The sequence below is a fragment of the Oncorhynchus keta genome, chromosome 23 (assembly GCF_023373465.1).
Source record: "Oncorhynchus keta strain PuntledgeMale-10-30-2019 chromosome 23, Oket_V2, whole genome shotgun sequence".
In the NCBI taxonomy this organism is placed as follows: Eukaryota; Metazoa; Chordata; class Actinopteri; order Salmoniformes; family Salmonidae; genus Oncorhynchus; species Oncorhynchus keta.
The window spans coordinates 20,963,729-20,982,357 of record NC_068443.1 but is presented as its reverse complement, the minus strand read 5'-3'; the positions used below and the strand labels follow the sequence as shown (position 1 = coordinate 20,982,357).

Genomic DNA, 18,629 nt, shown 5'->3' with positions numbered 1-18,629 from the left:
AAAAAGCAGAACATTGAGGAGAACGATGACACCTTTGCCAATGTGGCATTCATCAGCCTACCAACAATCTCCCTCCTTTAGAAGAGGCACCAGGTATCTATGAAACATATTTACCGGGTGCCTTTGGAGAGAAACAACGACCTGGTGAAAAAACTGCAGGCTGAGTATGTTCTGGTACAGCACTATATACTGCATTACTGTTACTATTTGATGCACATGCTACTTCACAATATCATATTGGAACTACTCTGTAAAAATAACTTGCCAAAATATATTTTTCGAGGGTGTTGGTGCTTGATCCTGCTGTGAACCATCACGGGTAAATCTTTGTTGATGAAGCGGGCTTCAACCTGGCCAGAACTCGGCGCCGTGGGTGGAACCTCTTCGGCCAATTTTCTGTCAATTTTGTTGGCTAATGTAAGTGTATTGCCTAATGTGAAATCTGTGTAATCTACTGTCATTTATACTTCTAAGGGTGATTTGAAACGTATATCTTGCATTGTTTGCTATTGGATTAACTTGTAGTTAAAAGTATTAAAAATTGTAAAAGATCATTATGTTGTGTTTTGGTGATTAAACGAATGTTCTCATTACATTTCACATTAAAGATATTTTCAATCAATGGTTGTGTGGTGAGAGATTTTTACAATCTAAAAGGCTCCCGAGTGTCACAGCGGTCTAAGGCACTGCATCTTAGTGCAAGAGGCGTCACTACAGTCCCTGCTTTTGAATCCAGACTGTATCACATCTGGCCGTGATTAGGAGTCCCATAGGGCGGTGCACAATTGGCCCAGTGTCGTCCGGGTTTGGCCGGGGTAGGTTGTCATTGTAAATAAGAATTTGTTCTTAACTGACTTGCCTGGTTAAACAAAAATGACAGGTTTTGAGTGAAAGATTGGCTGTGTGACTAGTTTGGAGTTTTTGTACTAAGAGTTGTGAAAATGTACCACATACTTGTGAAAATACCAAAGCCATCAAAAAAAACTCTAAGTTAGGTTCCGAGTTTCTGATAGCAAGTGAACGCGGCATATCACAGCCAACATTTAAAAAAAAATGTAAACCTAAAAAACCCAGAAACCATAGGTCCGAATGGCAATTAGACTTGTTAACCTGGAAATGGGTTGCTAGGTATATTGTTCAAATCTAATCAAAGTGTATTTGTCACGTGTGCCGAATACAACAGTGAAATGCTTACTTACAGGCTCTAACCAATAGTGCAATGGATGGATATTGTTTACTGTAAAGTAATGTGCATCCCAAATGGATCCCTATTCCCAATATATATATATATATATGTGTGTGTACACCTTAGCCAAGTACATTTAAACTCAGTTTTTCACAATTCCTGACATTTAATCCTAGTAAAAATTCCCTGTCTTAAGTCAGTTAGGATCACCACTTTATTATAAGAATGTGAAATGTCAGAATAATAGTAGAGAGAATGATTTATTTCAGCTTTAATTTCTTTCATCACATTCCCAGTGGGTCAGAAGTTTACATACACTCAATTAGTATTTGGTAGCAGTGCCTTTAAATTGTTTAACTTGGGTCAAACGTTTTGGGTAGCCTTCCACAAGCTTCCCACAATAAGTTGGGTGAATTTTGTCCCATTCCTCCTGACAGAGCTGGTGTAACTAAGTCAGGTTGTTAGGTCTCAGTCACGCCCTGACCGTAGAGAGTGTTTTATGTCTCTATTTTGGTTTGGTACGGGTGTGATTTGGGTGGGTCATTATTTCTCCGTGTGTGTGTGTGTGCACCTCGGTTGGGTCACGTTCTTTGCTGTTTACCGGTTTGTTTTTTTGATTGTTTCGGTTTCACTTTCATTGAAAGATATGGAACTACATGCACGCTGCACTTTGGTCGATTTATGACAGGGAGTTTGAGGATAGCGAGCGTGACAGCCTCCTTGCTCGCACACGCTTTTTCAGATCTTCCCACACATTTTCTATATGATTGAGGTCAGGGCTTTGTGATGGCCACTCTAATACCTTGACTTTGATATCCTTAAGCCAATTTGCCACAACTTTGGAAGTACAGTCGTGGCCAAAAGTTTTGAGAATGACACAAATATTAATTTTCACAAAGTTTGCTGCTTCAGTGTCTTTAGATTTCTTTGTCAGATGTTACTATGGAATACTGAAGTATAATTACAAGCATTTCATAAGTGTCAAAGGCTTTTATTGACAATTACATGAAGTTGATGCAAAGAGTCAATATTTGCAGTGTTGACCCTTCTTTTTCAAGACCTCTGCAATCCGCCCTGGCATGCTATCAATTAACTTCTGGGCCACATCCTGACTGATGGCAGCCCATTCTTGCATAATCAATGCTTGGATTTCGTCAGAATTTGTGGGGTTTTGTTTGTCCACCCACCTCTTGAGGATTGACCACAAGTTCTCAATGGGATTAAGGTCTGGGGAGTTTCCTGTCCATGGACCCAAAATATCAATGTTTAGTTCCCCGAGCCACTTAGTTATCACTTCTGCCTTACAGCAAGGTGCTCCATCATGCTGGAAAAGGCATTGTTCGTCAGCAAACGGTTCCTGGATGGTTGGGAGAAGTTGCTCTCGGAGGATGTGTTGGTACCATTCTTTATTCATGGCTGTGTTCTTAGGCAAAATTGTGAGTGAGCCCACTCCCTTGGCTGAGAAGCAACCCCACACATGAATGGTCTCAGGATGCTTTACTGTTGACATGGCAAAGGACTGATGGTAGCAATCACCTTGTCTTCTCCGGACAAGTATTTTTCCGTATGCCCCAAACAATTAGAGAAACCCCAGTCCTCAGCAGTCCAATCCCTGTACCTTTTGCAGAATATCAGTCTGTCCCCAATGTTTTTCCTGGAGAGAAGTGGTTTCTTTGCTGTCCTTCTCGATACCAGGCTATCCTCCAAAAGTCTTCGCCTAACTGTGCGTGCAGATGCACTCACACCTGCTTGCTGCCATTTCCGAGCAAGCTCTGTAGTGGTGTCCCCCCGATCCCACAGCTGAATCAACTTCAGGAGACGATCCTGGCGCTTGCTGGACTTTCTTGGGCGCCCTGAAGCCTTCTTCACAACAACTGAACCGCTCTCCTTGATGTTCTTGATGATCCGATAAATGGTTGAATGCAATCTTACTGGCTGCAATATCCTTGCCTATGAAGCCCATTTTGTGCAAAGCAAGGATGACTGCACGTGTTTCCTTGCAAGTAACCATGATTGACAGAGGAAGAACAATGATTCCAAGCACCACCCTCCTTTTGAAGCTTCCAGTCTGTTATTCCAACTCAATCAGCATGACAGAGTGATCTCCAGCCTTGTCCTCGTCAACACTCACACTTGTGTTAACGAGAGAATCACTGACATGATGTCAGCTGGTCCTTTTGTGGCAGGGCTGGAGATCATTTTTTGGGGATTGTTTTTTGGGGATTCAGTTCATTTGCATGGCAAAGAGGGACTTTGCAATGAATTGCAATTCATCTGATCACTCTTCATAACATTCTGGAGTATATGCAAATTGCCACCATACAAACTGAGGCAGCAGACTTTGTGAAAATTAATATTTGTGTCATTCTCATAATCTTTGGCCACGACTGTATGCTTGGGGTCATTGTCCATTTGGAAGACCCATTTGCGACCAAGCTTTAACTTCCTAACTGATGTCTTGAGATGTGGCTTCAATATATCCACATCATTTTCCTGATGCCATCTATTTTGTGAAGTGAACCAGTCCCTCATGCCGCAAAGCACCCCAACAACATGATGCTGCCACCCCCATGATTCACGGTTGGGATGGTGTTCTTCGGCTTGCAAGCCTCCCCCTTTTTCCTCCAAACATAATGATGGTCATTCTGGCCAAACAGTTCTACTTTTGTTTCATAAACCAGAGGATATTTCTCCAAAAAGTACGATCTATGTCCCCATGTGCAGCTGCAAACCGTAGTCTGGGTTTTTTTATGGGGGTTTTGGAGCAGTGGCTTCCTCCTTGCTGAGCAGCCTTTCAGGTTATGTTGATATAGGACTCGTTTTTACTGTGGATATGGATACTTTTGTACCCGTTTCCTCCAGCATCTTCACAAGGTCCTTTACTGTTGTTCTGGGATTGATTTGCACTTTTCGCACCAAAGTACATTCAGCTCTAGGAGACTTCCTGAGCGGTATGACGGCTGCGTGGTCCCCTGGTGTTTATACTTGTGTACTATTGTTTGTACAGATGAACGTGGTTCAGGCATTTGGAAATTGCTCCCAAGGATGAACCAGACTTGTGGAGGTCTACAATTTTTTTTTTTTTTCAGGTCTTGGCTGATTTCTTTTGATTTTCCCATGATGTCAAGCAGAGGCACTGAGTTTGAAGGTAGGCCTTGAAATACATCCACAGGTACACCTCCAATTGACTCAAATAAATGATGTCAATTAGCCTATTAGAAGCTTCTAAAGCCATGACATAATTATATGGAATGTTCCAAGCTGTTTAAAGGCACAGACAACTTAGTGTATGTAAACTGACCCACTGGAATTGTGATACAGTGAATTATAAGTGAAATAATCCGTCTGTAAACAATTGTTGGAAAAATTACTTGTGACATGCACAAAGTAATTTTCCTAACCGACTTCAAAACCGACGTCAAAACTATAGTTAGTTAATAAGAAATTTGTGGAGTGGTTGAAAAACAATAATGACTCCAACAAAAGTGTATGTAAACTTACAACTTCAACTGTACCTTTTTAGTTATGCGATGAAAGGTTCTTTGAGTGAATTGAATCGTCCACGTTTCATACATTTGACCACTTCAGACTGTACAAAACATCTTGTTCTCACTTACTGCCTCAAGACATTATGGTACTTGCAGTTTTCAACCAATACAACAGAAAGGTGTAAATAGTTCTGTCATATGTATTGCAATAAAATACATAGACCTCACTTGTAAACTGTAATAATAAATGATTCTGTGTGGCTATGAATAAACTGTAAACGCTGTAACCCATTTAAGTTACAACACTATATAGTGAGTAGGGTACTATTTGAGATGCAGCCTAAATGCCTAATATTAAACGATCAAGGCCTGTGGTCTCACCAGTCTTTTGGCCATGGGGGTCTTGTCCTCCCCAGGAAGATGTTGCTCCAGGGCCAGGACGATGCAGTTGGCCGTGATGGTCGCCAGGATCACCCACTCAAACGGTGTAAGGGCCACAAGGTTAAGGACAGAGCTTTTTTACATTATTATATACAGTTCAAGACAATCGTGACAACCAATGATAATGACAATGCTGATTATATTGGAATGGAAACTATTATATAGACACTGAGTATACAAAACATTGCAACTCAATATTGGGAAGGTGTTCCTAATGTTTGCTATACTCAGGTTATACAGAATGGCTGTGGATGTTGGTAGTTACAGTTAAATTAGAATTGTATGGATGGATAATCAGATGACGGATGGATGGACAATGGAATGGTTCAAATAGAGACTGGCATCAAAAGCAGTCAGAGCTAATGCAGTATCCATGGCAACAACATTTTACAGTAACATTTATCTGAGTGTGTTCAAAAGTCACTTTGGCCTGAGAGCCTCTTTCCCACAGGGCAACACTTCGAGGGACCTGTTATATGTAAACTGTGATACCCACAGCTTTGATGCTGCATCACTCTGTTAGTGTGTGTGTGTGTGTGTGTGTGTGTGTGTGTGTGTGTGTGTGTGTGTGTGTGTGTGTGTGTGTGTGTGTGTGTGTGTGTGTGTGTGTGCGTGCGTGCGTGCGTGCGTGCGTGCGTGCGTGTGTGTGTGTGTGTGTGTGTGTGTGTGTGTGTGTGCATGAGAGACTGTGTTTGTCTTGTCTATCGTAAGAGGCTCCACATGAGACACTTTCTCCTTCATTATTAATTTCTAGCCTTGAGTGAAAATGGTGTCATTAACTCACTGAGGAGGGCTGTGGCGGGGGCCTCTGGGAGCTACTGTGAATCACATTGATGAGTCTACATCATGTCGGCACGACTCAAACTAGTTAAAAATAGCCCATCTAAATAAGAAAATAATACTCCACAACAAAATAATACTCCACAACAAAATAATACTCCTCAACAAAATTATACTCCTCAATAAAGAATACCCTCCAGAGCCTTGACTCCCATTAGTCATTCACAGCCACTTGAATTAATATTCACCACCAACAACTAGACCTGGGTTCAAAAAGTATTGTATTCTTTAAAATAAGTTTGATTGAACCTGCCTGGAAGTGCCAGGTGGGCGGGACTTGCACTTTTGGGACTTTTCTATTAGTTACATTGCTTCACACAAGCTCAATCAAGTGCAGAAACCAAAGACAGTCTCACACTCACACTCGGCATGACTCCCTGTAAACCTATAAAAATAAAGGTAAAAAATATATATATTTATAAAATATACAAAAAATACCTCCAACCATCTGTGTTCAGCTTGTCTTGACCACTCTGGTTGTACACCCACACAACAACTGGGATGGTGGTTAAATAACTGGAAGCAGCAGAGTGGCACAATGTTTGAGTATGATGATACATCTCTAACGAGCAGTGTATTGCATTATGGAATCAATACATTATCTGTAGAGCACAATAAAGTATTGGTATAAGCATTATACCGTAAGTATAAGCATGACAAAACTCAGCTCTCTGTGGTCTTTGGTGGATATTGATAGATTTAGCATAGAAAAAGGCAACAACAAAAACATGTATTTCTGACTAATAGACTGACCAATAGACAAATGTACCTCAAAAAATGAAGAAAATAAAAAAGAAGAACAAACTGAAGGCTTACTATAACAGTCCAATCAAATCTAAAGAACTCAATTAAAAGTGACGACTGAGGACAGCCATTATAATATAGATAGGGGCGCTGTCCATTGTGCTGATATGCACTACAGTCAAAGTAGCAGTTAGCAATACTTTTTGACAATGGACGGACAACACTAAACAAATCTTGAGTGCTGTGATAACGTGTGAGTGAGTATGTATAGTATAAGGAAGGATATGGCCATTCTATGATCCTCTTGGCGGTTTTCCGAATTAAATTGTCCTCGGCGAATATGAAGAGCGACCTGTTGACAGTGAGGCAGTTCTGCCGGTGGGGTATAGGGTTGTAGAGAGCCATGGTGCGCGCCCTCGCCGCTTTGGTTTGTTTTAGCGTCCCTGACCCTGTACCTGAAGCCGTGTCCCCGCCGTCCTCCCCGCGCTCCGGGTCCCCGGAGTCTCGGGAATCCATCGTCATCTGAACCTCATCTCCAAACCGAGCCATTCTATGGAGGGAAAAACGAGGATAAAACTTGCTATATGCTGTTGCCTTGGATATCAAAACAAATTAAAAAGCAAATTTGTTGGTAGAGTAATAAAATATCCACTGACAGCCGACCTGATGAGGCGCAAAGAGTCCCCCCCCCCAAAAAAAAAAGTTACATGCAATGTCGTTCCATGCTGAAGTGAACTACAAAATGTACATTTCCTGTTGAGTTTTCATACTAATAATGTATAACGATTCGATTACACGGATTGTAAAATATTTCCATCTAGATCACCCCATCTGTCCGGCCGAGTGAACGGTGATGGTCAGTCACGCTCCAGGCCAGTTTCAACATAAAACGCATCACTGGATAAACTCGGAACATGAACAACATTCACCGACTTTTCACTTAAAACTTTCTAAAAACATATACATTCAGTAACGTACACTATAGAATGCATATTTAGCCTAAACCCAGTTGATCTTCGTTAGACAATGGAGTCCACGGGACATGTATCCTCGTCTCCAAAAACTTTACGCATCTCCTCTCATCCAGTCAAAATAGATCTTGGTAACTTTCCGAAGCGACCAATTTGTATCGTCTAAAACATTTTCGAACTCTTTTATCCGTTTAACAATGACACATGTAATTGTTTCTGCAGAGAGAAACATTTGGCGCTTGAATACTGGTTTGATCCACGAACGATTATCTTTCAATGTGTTTACCTGCCTCCAAATGACCACGAAGCAGAGTGAGCGCGAGCTCCCGCACACTTGCGCAACCCCTCCCACGTCTTTCAGTAGCCTATAGCAATTTTCAACATACTGTACATCTGAATGAGAATTGTCATGAGATAGAAAAATCATACTTCCGTTTCCATGGCAATATATATTTCAGTGTTGAACACTGACATTTTGTCAAAATTGCCAGTTTCCAAAAATACATATGGACACTATATATGCATTCTATCTCCATTATCCACACCATTCACATTCCCTTTTAAGTTCTACATTTAAAACAAGAACCAGAATTCCTAAGGGGGTGGGGTTAGAGGGGGGTAAAATCACCTTTGAAAGTAAAGGAACACATTAGTGATCCTAAGTGTTAGCATTATGTTATAGTAAAATACAGCTAGAAAATAAGGTGACAAACAATCTGCCCACACAAATAGGCCCATTTCTCTGCAATGCATTTAAACAAACATGTCTTGCAAAGCATGACCTGTGTCCTTGGTACCACTAGGTCACAGTCCTTGCATGAGTGAACACACTATCAGCACTATGTTTATGTAGAGCCACCATCATAACACTAAAACAAAGACTTGAGACAAAGAGAACTTATTGGAACCAAGAAAACTACTGAAAACCTCCCCAATTGAAAGGTACACCTTATCACACAAAGAAGTCTGATAATAACTTAATGGCCAATTTAAGTTTCCTCTGGTGTTATGAACAGATTTCCATGTGTCCACCTTAAATGTTATATATTAGCTTTAAGCTACACAGTGAGAGCATTGAGATACAGTATGTTTATTAATGAAGACAGACTTGTAGGCTAATATTAAAAACATTTAACCAATCCAGGTCATTGTGCTAATATTGGAATATAATGTCTGAAATAAAAATAGATCGTGAAATAGATCTTGAGGAGCTGCCCCCCTTTATGTGGGAGAGAGAGGAGAAGAAAGCAGGGGCTTTCACACTAATTCAGAGTGTGATGGAGACCTAATTTGGCAACACGGGGCTCTCTCATTCCATCTGCCGCTGTTCTTCCCTTCCCAATGGGGATGGAGGGAGATGTGGTAATGGGTCTTAAAAATGACCAGCACTTCATCCCAATCCCCCAGCCCCATCCCTCCCTCTATCTCTATGGGTATATGTGTAGATACTTTAGAAGGAGGGGGGAGGTGGGGGAGTGAGAGAGAAACAGAGAAATAGAAAATAGAAAGAGAGAGACAATAGTACTACAGTACATAAAGTCATATGTAGACATTTTTGCTTAAACATCCATTACATAAAGCACCAGAAAAGACCCTAAGAGGTGGGCCTAAAATATTTGTCCATTTCTATGAACATGAAATTAGTTTTTCTCTCTCTTAGCAGTTGTTTCCATAGCGACACAGCTCTCTTGAATTTCTGCTATGTTCTTTTCCTTTAGCCAACAAAAGCCATGTTGCACAATAGAGCAACCACTTCCTACAGAAATCGGTTTCTCCCCCAAGGCAACTCAGCTCAGGGCAACTCAGCTCAACTCAACCATGTCAAGGTTTCAGTCCCTCTAGATAAACCGAGGGGTCAATACAGCCTTCAAATAATATTTCACTCTAGTAAAATAGGTTAAATGAATGACTATGAGTGCTGCTCATATGTTGGTAGCATAGAATTAGAATACTAGAATGGACATTAACCTTCTTATGATGGGCTAAAGGTCAGCCATTTTGGTCAGGGAGCTGGTAAACCATGGTTTGCCAGTGCTGTGATAAGATTATTGTGCAAAGTAATGAATTTGAAGAATGTATCTGCACTGTATGTTTGTTAGCTAGCTAGCCAGACAGTCTTAGAGGAATGATTGTTTTAAGTAACTGTTTTTAAATGTTTTAAGTAACTGCCAATATGCCAACATCCCATTCAAACAATGCAGTCAATACACAGCCATACACTGGCTCAAATCAGCTGATGATAGAACTTAGACAAGTTGTAAATGCAACAAGTACTGATATTGTATCATATAATAGCACTCACATTTTTTCAAGAAAACAAACATGAAGACAATTATGGTCTGTTTACATATATTTTAGAGGCAATTTTACAGAAAATTTGAATAAAGCCATATAAACTGTATTTATAATTATATAACAATATTTTAGGTTGGCAATAATTATATTAGACAATGTCTGATATATATCACATCTTACTTTTATTTTCCTGCATAAGTAAAATAAGGATTATACCTCTACTGCCATTCATTCCAATTAGATTGGTTTCGATTTCTCCCTGACCAATATACATAGCTGCCATTTTCAGCCCATTCTGGAACTTTGAAGATTTATGAAATAGCCCATCTAGTAATTTAATAGGATACATACGGTTGAATTCAACAACTATTCCAATATCTAACCATCAAAGTTGCACAAAGAAACACATTGATTCACACAGTTTGTTTCCAGATTGAGTCCACATGGAAGTGATTACTACCCAGTATTGATAGCTTAATCATGCATTCATCATCATCATCCTCATGCCTTCAGATGTCACTTCATAATACAAAGCATCAGAAGGGTTAGCATAGTTGACATCATCAGGAACCACAGAATGACCTACAGTCTGTACTGGTGGGGTAACGGGATATAGTATGTGTGGTCCAAATCTGCACTACATCTCCACTATTATGTGTTTCAGAAGGACTTTCTGTGTTGGAGATACAAAGAGGAGAAGAGCAGTTCCGGTGCCATCTCTTGTGTCTCTAGACATGGAGGAAAAACTCACGATGTATTTACCTCTTCACAACACTCAGGAGGAGGATATTCTCATAAATAAGCACAGTCCTTTTGAAACATATTCCTTTGGAAGGGGGAGAAATGTATGCAGCAGACATGCACCACGAGTTAAAACATTAATGGGTGTACTTATCGGCAGAACTCAGAAGAGCGTTTATGTAATTGTCGACAGAGGATTTCACCCCGACCAACGCTGATTGGAGTGGCTTTAGCGTTTTTCTTTATCTCCGTTACCTAGCAACAGACACTCTCTATTCCTGAGTTATGTCGATCTGGTCCTTCCAATAACTGAAGCTTATATAAACAGACATATTATTAATAACCTAACTGTACACCACACCCCATCCTCTCAATAAACGTTGCATTCTGATCATGTTAAATCTTGTTTATGTCTCCTACAGTAATCCTTATCCTGTACAGTATAGATAATAGATGTCACTTCAAAAATGTATCATCTTCAGACACACGCTCTTATTTCATTAAAAGTTATTTGTTGCCTTTTGTAAGATACTTTTTTGTATATTTTATACTTTGAATTAATCATCTCTACTGCTCTTTGGATGTTAATTGTGAATATTTACAACAGCCACCATTTATATTTAGCAAATACCCAAACTCTTTTATGTACATCTGGGAAGAACAAGAACTTCTCTTTCCATTATCATCGCCACTATCTATTTGATTTTCCACGGTATGCTTTGTTTGATTCTGTGGCATCCTCTAATGGTCAGATATGCACACTACACTAAGATAAACCCTTATGTCTGGCCTTCCTGACAGACATTCTACTGCACAGACACTAGAGGGGGAATGCGTGGGAATAATTGTATGAGTTCAAAAGTGAATATAATATTGACATGTAAAAACTGTTGTTGAGGTGAATTCACAGTGATTCCCAGACTGATTTTTTAAAATGATTCCAAACCTGATAGATACCATAATGCAAGACTGAGTTGACCCATTGCGTTGAATGTTGCACATTGGAACATTGGGTTGCAACCAGAAATAAACAAGTCTCCCAATTATGTTTGGCTGTATATGATGAATGAGTGAGGGGGCGGTGGGGGGATGCGAAGCGAGAGAGAGTGTGCGAGTGTAGTAGGGATACAAAAGAGTAATTACGTAAGTGTGTATGACAGAGTGAGAGAGAGAGTGTGGAAAAGAGAGAATGAGAGAGAATGAGAGAAATTGAGAGAGAGGAAGCATGAGAGAGAGAGAGAAAGCATTAGAGAGACTTACAACCAGAGAACACAGTATATACCAGAATGTGCTGTATGTACTGTATGATAAAGAAGATGTGCTGGGGGATGTGGGGGGAGAGTGGGGGTGGGGTTACCGTGATGGAGTGGCACTCCACAGTTGAGTGATGCTAAGGAGGTAATCAGAGCTCCAGAGCTCAAAGTTCCACAAGCAAGCAACACATACAGTAGATAGAACCCAACCACCAATAATATTGTAACACAGCATCAGATTCAACCTAGAGATTTGTATAGCCAGTCAGACAGGTCTGAAGGGACACTGTACAGCCCAATAAACTTGCAGCCAGATGAGGTGAGCACATTGACCACTTTGGCAATTCTGTCTTGTTATCACAGCATAACATGAGAATCTGCCACACTTCAACCAACGTAGTGTAGGCTGATTATTCTGTGCATTCCTGTAAGTTATTGTATCCATTCTATCCCTGGATACATTCTGTACATTTCTTTCCCCCTGCTTCTTTTAATCTTGACACAGGACAGAGATGTGAAGAGAGAACCCCTCCATCCTGTGTACTTACTCCCAGTCTTTCCTGCGGGCCTGTGGTGTGCTCTGCATCTTGTGTGACTCGTGGGCCCTGATCACATCTCTCTGATCCACGATGCCACCTCGTCTCCTCTGCATACTACAGGGGCTCACAGACCCTGAGCCTGTGTCCGACCCTGCCTCTTCCACCCTGTAAGGGACATCGAAGCTGGCCGCACGCGGGGGTAGATCCAGGGTCTCCAGGCCGGAGTGGGGAACCTGCAAGGAGCAGGAGCGGGACTCCTGGACAAGGCCCCCTTGACGGGTGGTGCCTGGGCTGGGGGTCCGGCGCCATGGCTCTGGCTCAGGGAGAGAGAGGGAGGAGCGGGTGCCGTGCATCCCCCTACTGGATGTGCTGCCTTTGGGCCCGGAAGTCAAACCCGCTGGGGCACAGTGGTCGGGCATCAGAGATAGAGATTTGTCTGAGCTGGTGAGCATCTCTGGATAGGAGGGCTGCTGGGATCAACATAGCGCTAGGGAAAGATAAATAGAGAGAGAGAATAGATTCAATCTCAAATCGCTAATGGTGAAACAGACACTTCCATTTGTGATTACAACAGCATAGAAGTTATTGCAAACAACAAACACAATTTTTTTCCCTCTGACATCATTGCACGCACCATAGAAGAGTACTGTTGTGTACTATATGTACTGTTGCTCAGCTCAGCAACAAAAACAATAACAATGGTGGTGGGGCAGCCAGTGGCGCTGTTTCTCCCTACTGTGGATTCCATCTAACCTTTTACTGCAGTGGGCTAAGTCAGGGTCACACAGAGTGTTTCTTGGTAGCTTTAAACAAATATACTTTGAAACACAAGTCTACACCTCACACACATGGTTATGGTCTTAAAACAAAGAAGACACCTGTACCATGTAAGATATGGAGTTTTAATGTATTACATTTTGAGTTTGCATCCCAATATTAGACTTTATAACCGTTTAACATAGAAACACTGGATTTTCTGCATGATTTTTTATTTTTTAATATATATTAATTATGAAATTATGAAACATATTAATAACATTCCACCCATGAGGGTATTTTAGTAATTGGACTGCAGCTACCGATGAGTTGCAAATATGTATACTGATAATATTTTTCTGTGCCAAGTCCTAGAAAAAATATTTGTTTTCTGTAAGTCAATCTGATAACCTGAAGCTAATAACAATCTGATTAATCCACTGTTCAGTCTTATCTTGTGACTACAGTTTTTGAAAAAAGATTTGCTTCTCTCAGGCAGTAAGTCCACCTGCCTCAAGCCTCCCTCTTTTAACCTTTAACCTTTCGTCCGATGTAGGCACATACCAGAGTCATCTCTATCTGACCGTAGGTCTGTTCCTTCTAGTGATGATGATGTTGCCAAATAAAAGGGGTTAAACATCTGGTCCTTGTGAAGGCGTACGGCTCTATTGATATTTTACTGCTGAGTAATTGGGTGTATCTTGCCATTTCACACAAATGGATGAAAAGAAAAGCAAAGTGACCTTCCCTGATGCAGTGCCATTTTCTTTTAGCTTTAACAGCTGTTTGCGTGAGGTGAACCACTAATAACTCATATGTACCAAACGAACCAAGCACTTGCAACGGGAAATAGGGAGAATGATAGATGGAAAACCAAGCTTTCTCTTCAGACTTTTGTTTCTTGGAAACACAATACCATCTCCAAAATGGGGATGCTGAAAACTGACTGCCTTAGTTACAAAGTACCAGTAGGACAACATTTATTTATATTGAGTAAAAAAATGATCTGATCCTCTCTAACCTCACCTTCCCAGGTTGCAATTTGATTACATGAACAAATCTACCCAACGGACTATATTAAAATGCCCTGAATATGACTAAAGAATTAGATGATAACGTAAATGCCAGGGGTTCATCACACCATTATCAAACCCATTGCTCCAATGGACCTCACATGAGAACCCTGGCTGCTTTCCTCACGCTGTTGTTCTATGGGGCTATTCAACTACTGTATGTTAGCAATGGCAGAACAGAACAGCGGTTAGCTGCGACACCATCTGAGACAGAGAAGAGACAAGGCCGTTTCCACTGAGCAGAAGCTGAAAGGAGCATTCTGGAGTGTGGGAGAGCTGAGGCACAGAGAGAGGAGAGAGAGTGAGTCACTCATCGGCAGCTCTTCAGACCTGTACAGCCACAGGAGACATGACTGCAGAGCTGCCTCTGCCCTAACCTAGGTTACTGTAGAGGGACAGCCAGTGACAGGCAGTACACTGAGAAAGACCAATGCATTGTATTCTATTGTGCTTTGTGTGTTGCCATAACTGAAACTGGACCTTGGCCTCATAGTACATAGCATCATATAAGCAACACACTTGAACCAACATGATGTAAATCATATCAGTCTGGACTTTTATTATGTTGAAGATATAGATGAGCTCGTCATTAGTATTACTTTTAATTATGCCATATGAAATATGTCATAGTAGCAATAACAAAACAACTTATTAGGACCGCGTGGGGTAGCTAGAATAGAATAGAGGTTTTCCTTCAGCTAGCTAACTGTTATTTCCTTGTTTCTTTCTTTGTTTGTACTGTTATTACATTTGTAGCTGCGAATGAATAAAACACAGCCTAACACATAATAACATTCGTGATATATAATATAATATCAGAACGTTCACATGCTTTTCAATCTTCATTATAAAGTTAACCACTCCATTGAGATTCTGTGTCCTTTTTAATTTGCAAATATGTCCATGGTTGTTTCCTTGCGCCACACTTAGTGCGTACTGGAATTGTTTGCAACAAGATCTGCCAAGTTATACCACCTTTCGACTAATTTGTGCGTGTCAAACATTGGTCGCCGGCGAATCGATGAAATAAAATATAATAAAAAACCGACCTTCCAACAGGTATATGTGGAATAATAGGATGTTTTCATGAACACAGCATATTAACGAGAACAAGCAATTAAGCGCATTACAGTATAATCAGAGCACCAAATAAACGACTAGAAACATGTAACTATGGGCTCTAGGGAATACTGTAATGGATCGTTGGGGAAAACACCAATTAACTCATCTGTAAAATATTCATCTGTAAAAACAACATTTACCTTGAAGTGACGTCCCCTTCTTCATACTATCAGTTACCAGGGCACCTGCCATCAAAATGACAAGAAATTCGTCTTATTCTCCTTGTATTCCTCAAATTGTCTGAGATTATGATTAAAACGAATTCGCGTGAATTCCTTGAGTGATGATGATTAGTGCTGTGCAGCTAAATCCAGGAGAGAGGCTGGGAGCCAAGGAGTCTAGCTGAGATGAATGTAGGCTACACAGGCTGCCTGGAGAAGGAAGGGAGGGAAAGGGGTTGGTTATGCATGGAAATCATCCCAATAATCATTACTCTGTGCAGGGAATCAGTCAGTGTTAGATCAAGTACCGTATGCCCATGTTCTATACAAACTAGTATATGTATTAATTGATCATCTTAATTCATTTTTATTGTGAACCATGCACCATTGAAAATGCCTGATGTCACACCTGATTTAATTTATTTGGCAAATACTTTTTTTTAAGCATCATGCAATGAATGGCTTGGACATCCTTCTGGAGTGGATGTTAATTAATCCATCAATAATAACTTGAGTCAAAACTGCTCTCGGCCTAAGGAACTGAATATGAACATTACACTATAAATATCAATGCAATTGTTGAAAGGGCCAAATGCTATGGTGAAGTATATCATACATTTTACACTAGTTGGTGGCCTAGTATTACATTTATAGAACATATCACTCAATGTCAGTCAGAGACAGAGATGGACTGCTCAATTTGTTTCATCTGCAGCTTTATCAACTTTTATTTTTGAAATAAAAGAGTAGCAAGAAAAGTGACACTGAACATTTGATTTTAAGCTATAGTTGTATGAAAAAGTTTTTAAAAAATAAGTTTAATACACGTGAATTAACACACATCACTCATTTGACCACATTGACTGCTCTTGAAGAATGTTAATATGGATTACTTCATCCTCAGTGTTCCTTATTACATGTACCATGCAGTGTATTATTACATCATGAAGGCAGCATTCTGTTTTAGAGTATCACTAGCAGTTTGTCAGTCTCTGCTCAATCTCTGAACAGAGTGGTCGCTTTGACTGGCTGGTGAAACAAGTGGATCTATTTCAGAATGGAGACCCCTCGCATGGTAAATGTGCTGATTAATTCATTACACTCTATTGTCCCCACTGGCTTATATATGCAATAGACATGATCTGACATGCTTCAAGGTTGGGAATCACACATGCAGAGATAATCCGCTCACCTACTCTGCATATCATAAAGACACTGCAGTTGGAACCAAAAATCAGACCAAAGACAGATTTCACCAGTCAAATTCACCAGTTTCTTAGCACAAGCAAGTCTCTTCTTATTATTGGTGTCCTTTAGTAGTGGTTTCTTTGTAGCAATTCAACAATGAAGGCCTGATTCACTCAGTCTCCTCTGAACAGTTGATGTTGAGATGTGTCTGCTACTTTAACTATGTGAAGCATTTATTTTGTCTGCAATTTCTGAGGCTGGTAACTCTAATGAACTTATCCTCTGCAGCAGAGGTAACTCTGGGTCTTCCTTTCCTGTTGCGATCCTCCTGAGAGCCAGTTTCATCATTTCGCTTGATGGTTTTTGCAACTGCACTTGAAGAAACATCCAAAGTTCTTGACCTTCATGGACTTATTTGAGCTGTTCTTGCCATGATATTGACTTGGTCTTTTACCAACTTGGGCTATCTTCTGTATACCACCCTTGTCACTACACAACTGATTGGCTCAAACGCATTCCAGGTGACTACCTCTTGAAGCTGGTTGAGAGAATGCCAAGAGTGTGCCAAGCTGTCATCAATTATTTTGATTTATTTAACTTGGCAAGTCAGTTAAGAACAAATTCTTATTAATGATGGCCTACCCTGGCCAACGTTGGGCCAATTGTGCACCACCCTATGGGACTCCCAATCATGGCCGGATGTGATACAGCCTGGATTTGAATCAGGGACTGCAGTGACACATCTTGTACTGAGATGCTGTGCTTTAGACAACCGATCCACTTGGGCTTTGCCCCCTGTCCATCCAATGACCATCCAATGTTACTCCTAGGACTTCAGCTGCTTTGAACCAAATACAATGATTTTGGATGTATGTAAGACCCATTTATTGTCAATTATCCATTCTGACACTGACTATAACTCAGCGTGGATTTGAAACAGGGACTGTAGTAATGCCTCTTGCACTGAGATGCAGTGCCTTAGACCGCTGCACCACTCAAATTCCCAAAGGGCAAAGGGTGGCTACTTTGAAGAACCTCAAATATTTGTCACGACTTCCGCCGAAGTTGGTCCCTCTCCTTGTTCGGGCAGCGTTCCGCGGTCGATGTCACCGGCCTTCTAGCCATCACCTCTCCACCTTTCATTTTCCATTTGTTTTGTCTTGTTTTCCTGCACACCTGGTTTACATCTCCTCATAATTACTATGTGTATTTAGCCCTCTGTTCCCTCCATGTCTGTGTGGGGTATTGTTTATTGTCTAGGTTAGCACGCTTCCGGCTGGTTTGTGCTGGGTTTTGTTTTGTATCCGTACTTTGTGGCAGCCGGTACTTTGTATTGGGTTGTTGTACTTTGTGCTGCCTCACTTGTTGCGTTCTGTTCTAATTATATTGCCTCAGTAAAGTGCTTCTTTGTTCACTCATCTCTGCTCTCCTGCGCCTGACTTCACTGCACCACCTACACCCACCGTTTGACAATATTAAATATTTTTGGATTTGTTTAACACTATTTTGTTTACTACATGATTCCGTGTTATTTCGTAGTTTTGATGTCTTCACTATTATTATGCAATGTAGAAAATAGTAAAAATAAAGAAAGACAATTTAATGATTATTTGGTGTGTCCAAACTTTTGACTGGTACTGTATACTAATGCAAATCCATATACATGTGGTTACGTTTATGCTACCTATGTTTTAAAAGGGACAGGCAGCTATTTGAGACTAAGCGTTTAATTGAAGTTTTAGGGTACTTTTGCAACACTGCTATGATTTTATGTGTACTTTGTAACACCATTATGGTATTATGTACTTAGTAACACCATTATTGTATGTAC

General features: G+C 40.7%; 1 protein-coding gene across 3 annotated transcripts in view; it reads right to left on the bottom strand.

Moving 5' to 3' along the window:
- Positions 1 to 15,745, bottom strand: part of LOC118401978 (voltage-dependent R-type calcium channel subunit alpha-1E-like) — an 80,559-nt gene extending 64,814 nt beyond the window's left edge. For 2 of the 3 annotated variants that reach the window (XM_052476795.1, XM_052476796.1), the window contains exons 1-4: positions 15,590 to 15,745; positions 12,508 to 12,985; positions 6,987 to 7,249; positions 5,056 to 5,162 (exon numbers count right to left, since the gene is read on the bottom strand). In XM_052476795.1, coding sequence (XP_052332755.1) covers positions 5,056 to 5,162; positions 6,987 to 7,249; positions 12,508 to 12,950 — 813 coding nt within the window. In that variant the 5' untranslated portion in view covers positions 12,951 to 12,985; positions 15,590 to 15,745. Of the gene's footprint in view, positions 1 to 5,055; positions 5,163 to 6,986; positions 7,250 to 7,677; positions 7,954 to 12,507; positions 12,986 to 15,589 lie in introns of those variants that run through there. The other variant, XM_052476797.1, reaches the window with a different exon arrangement.
- Positions 15,746 to 18,629: the final 2,884 nt, after the last annotated feature.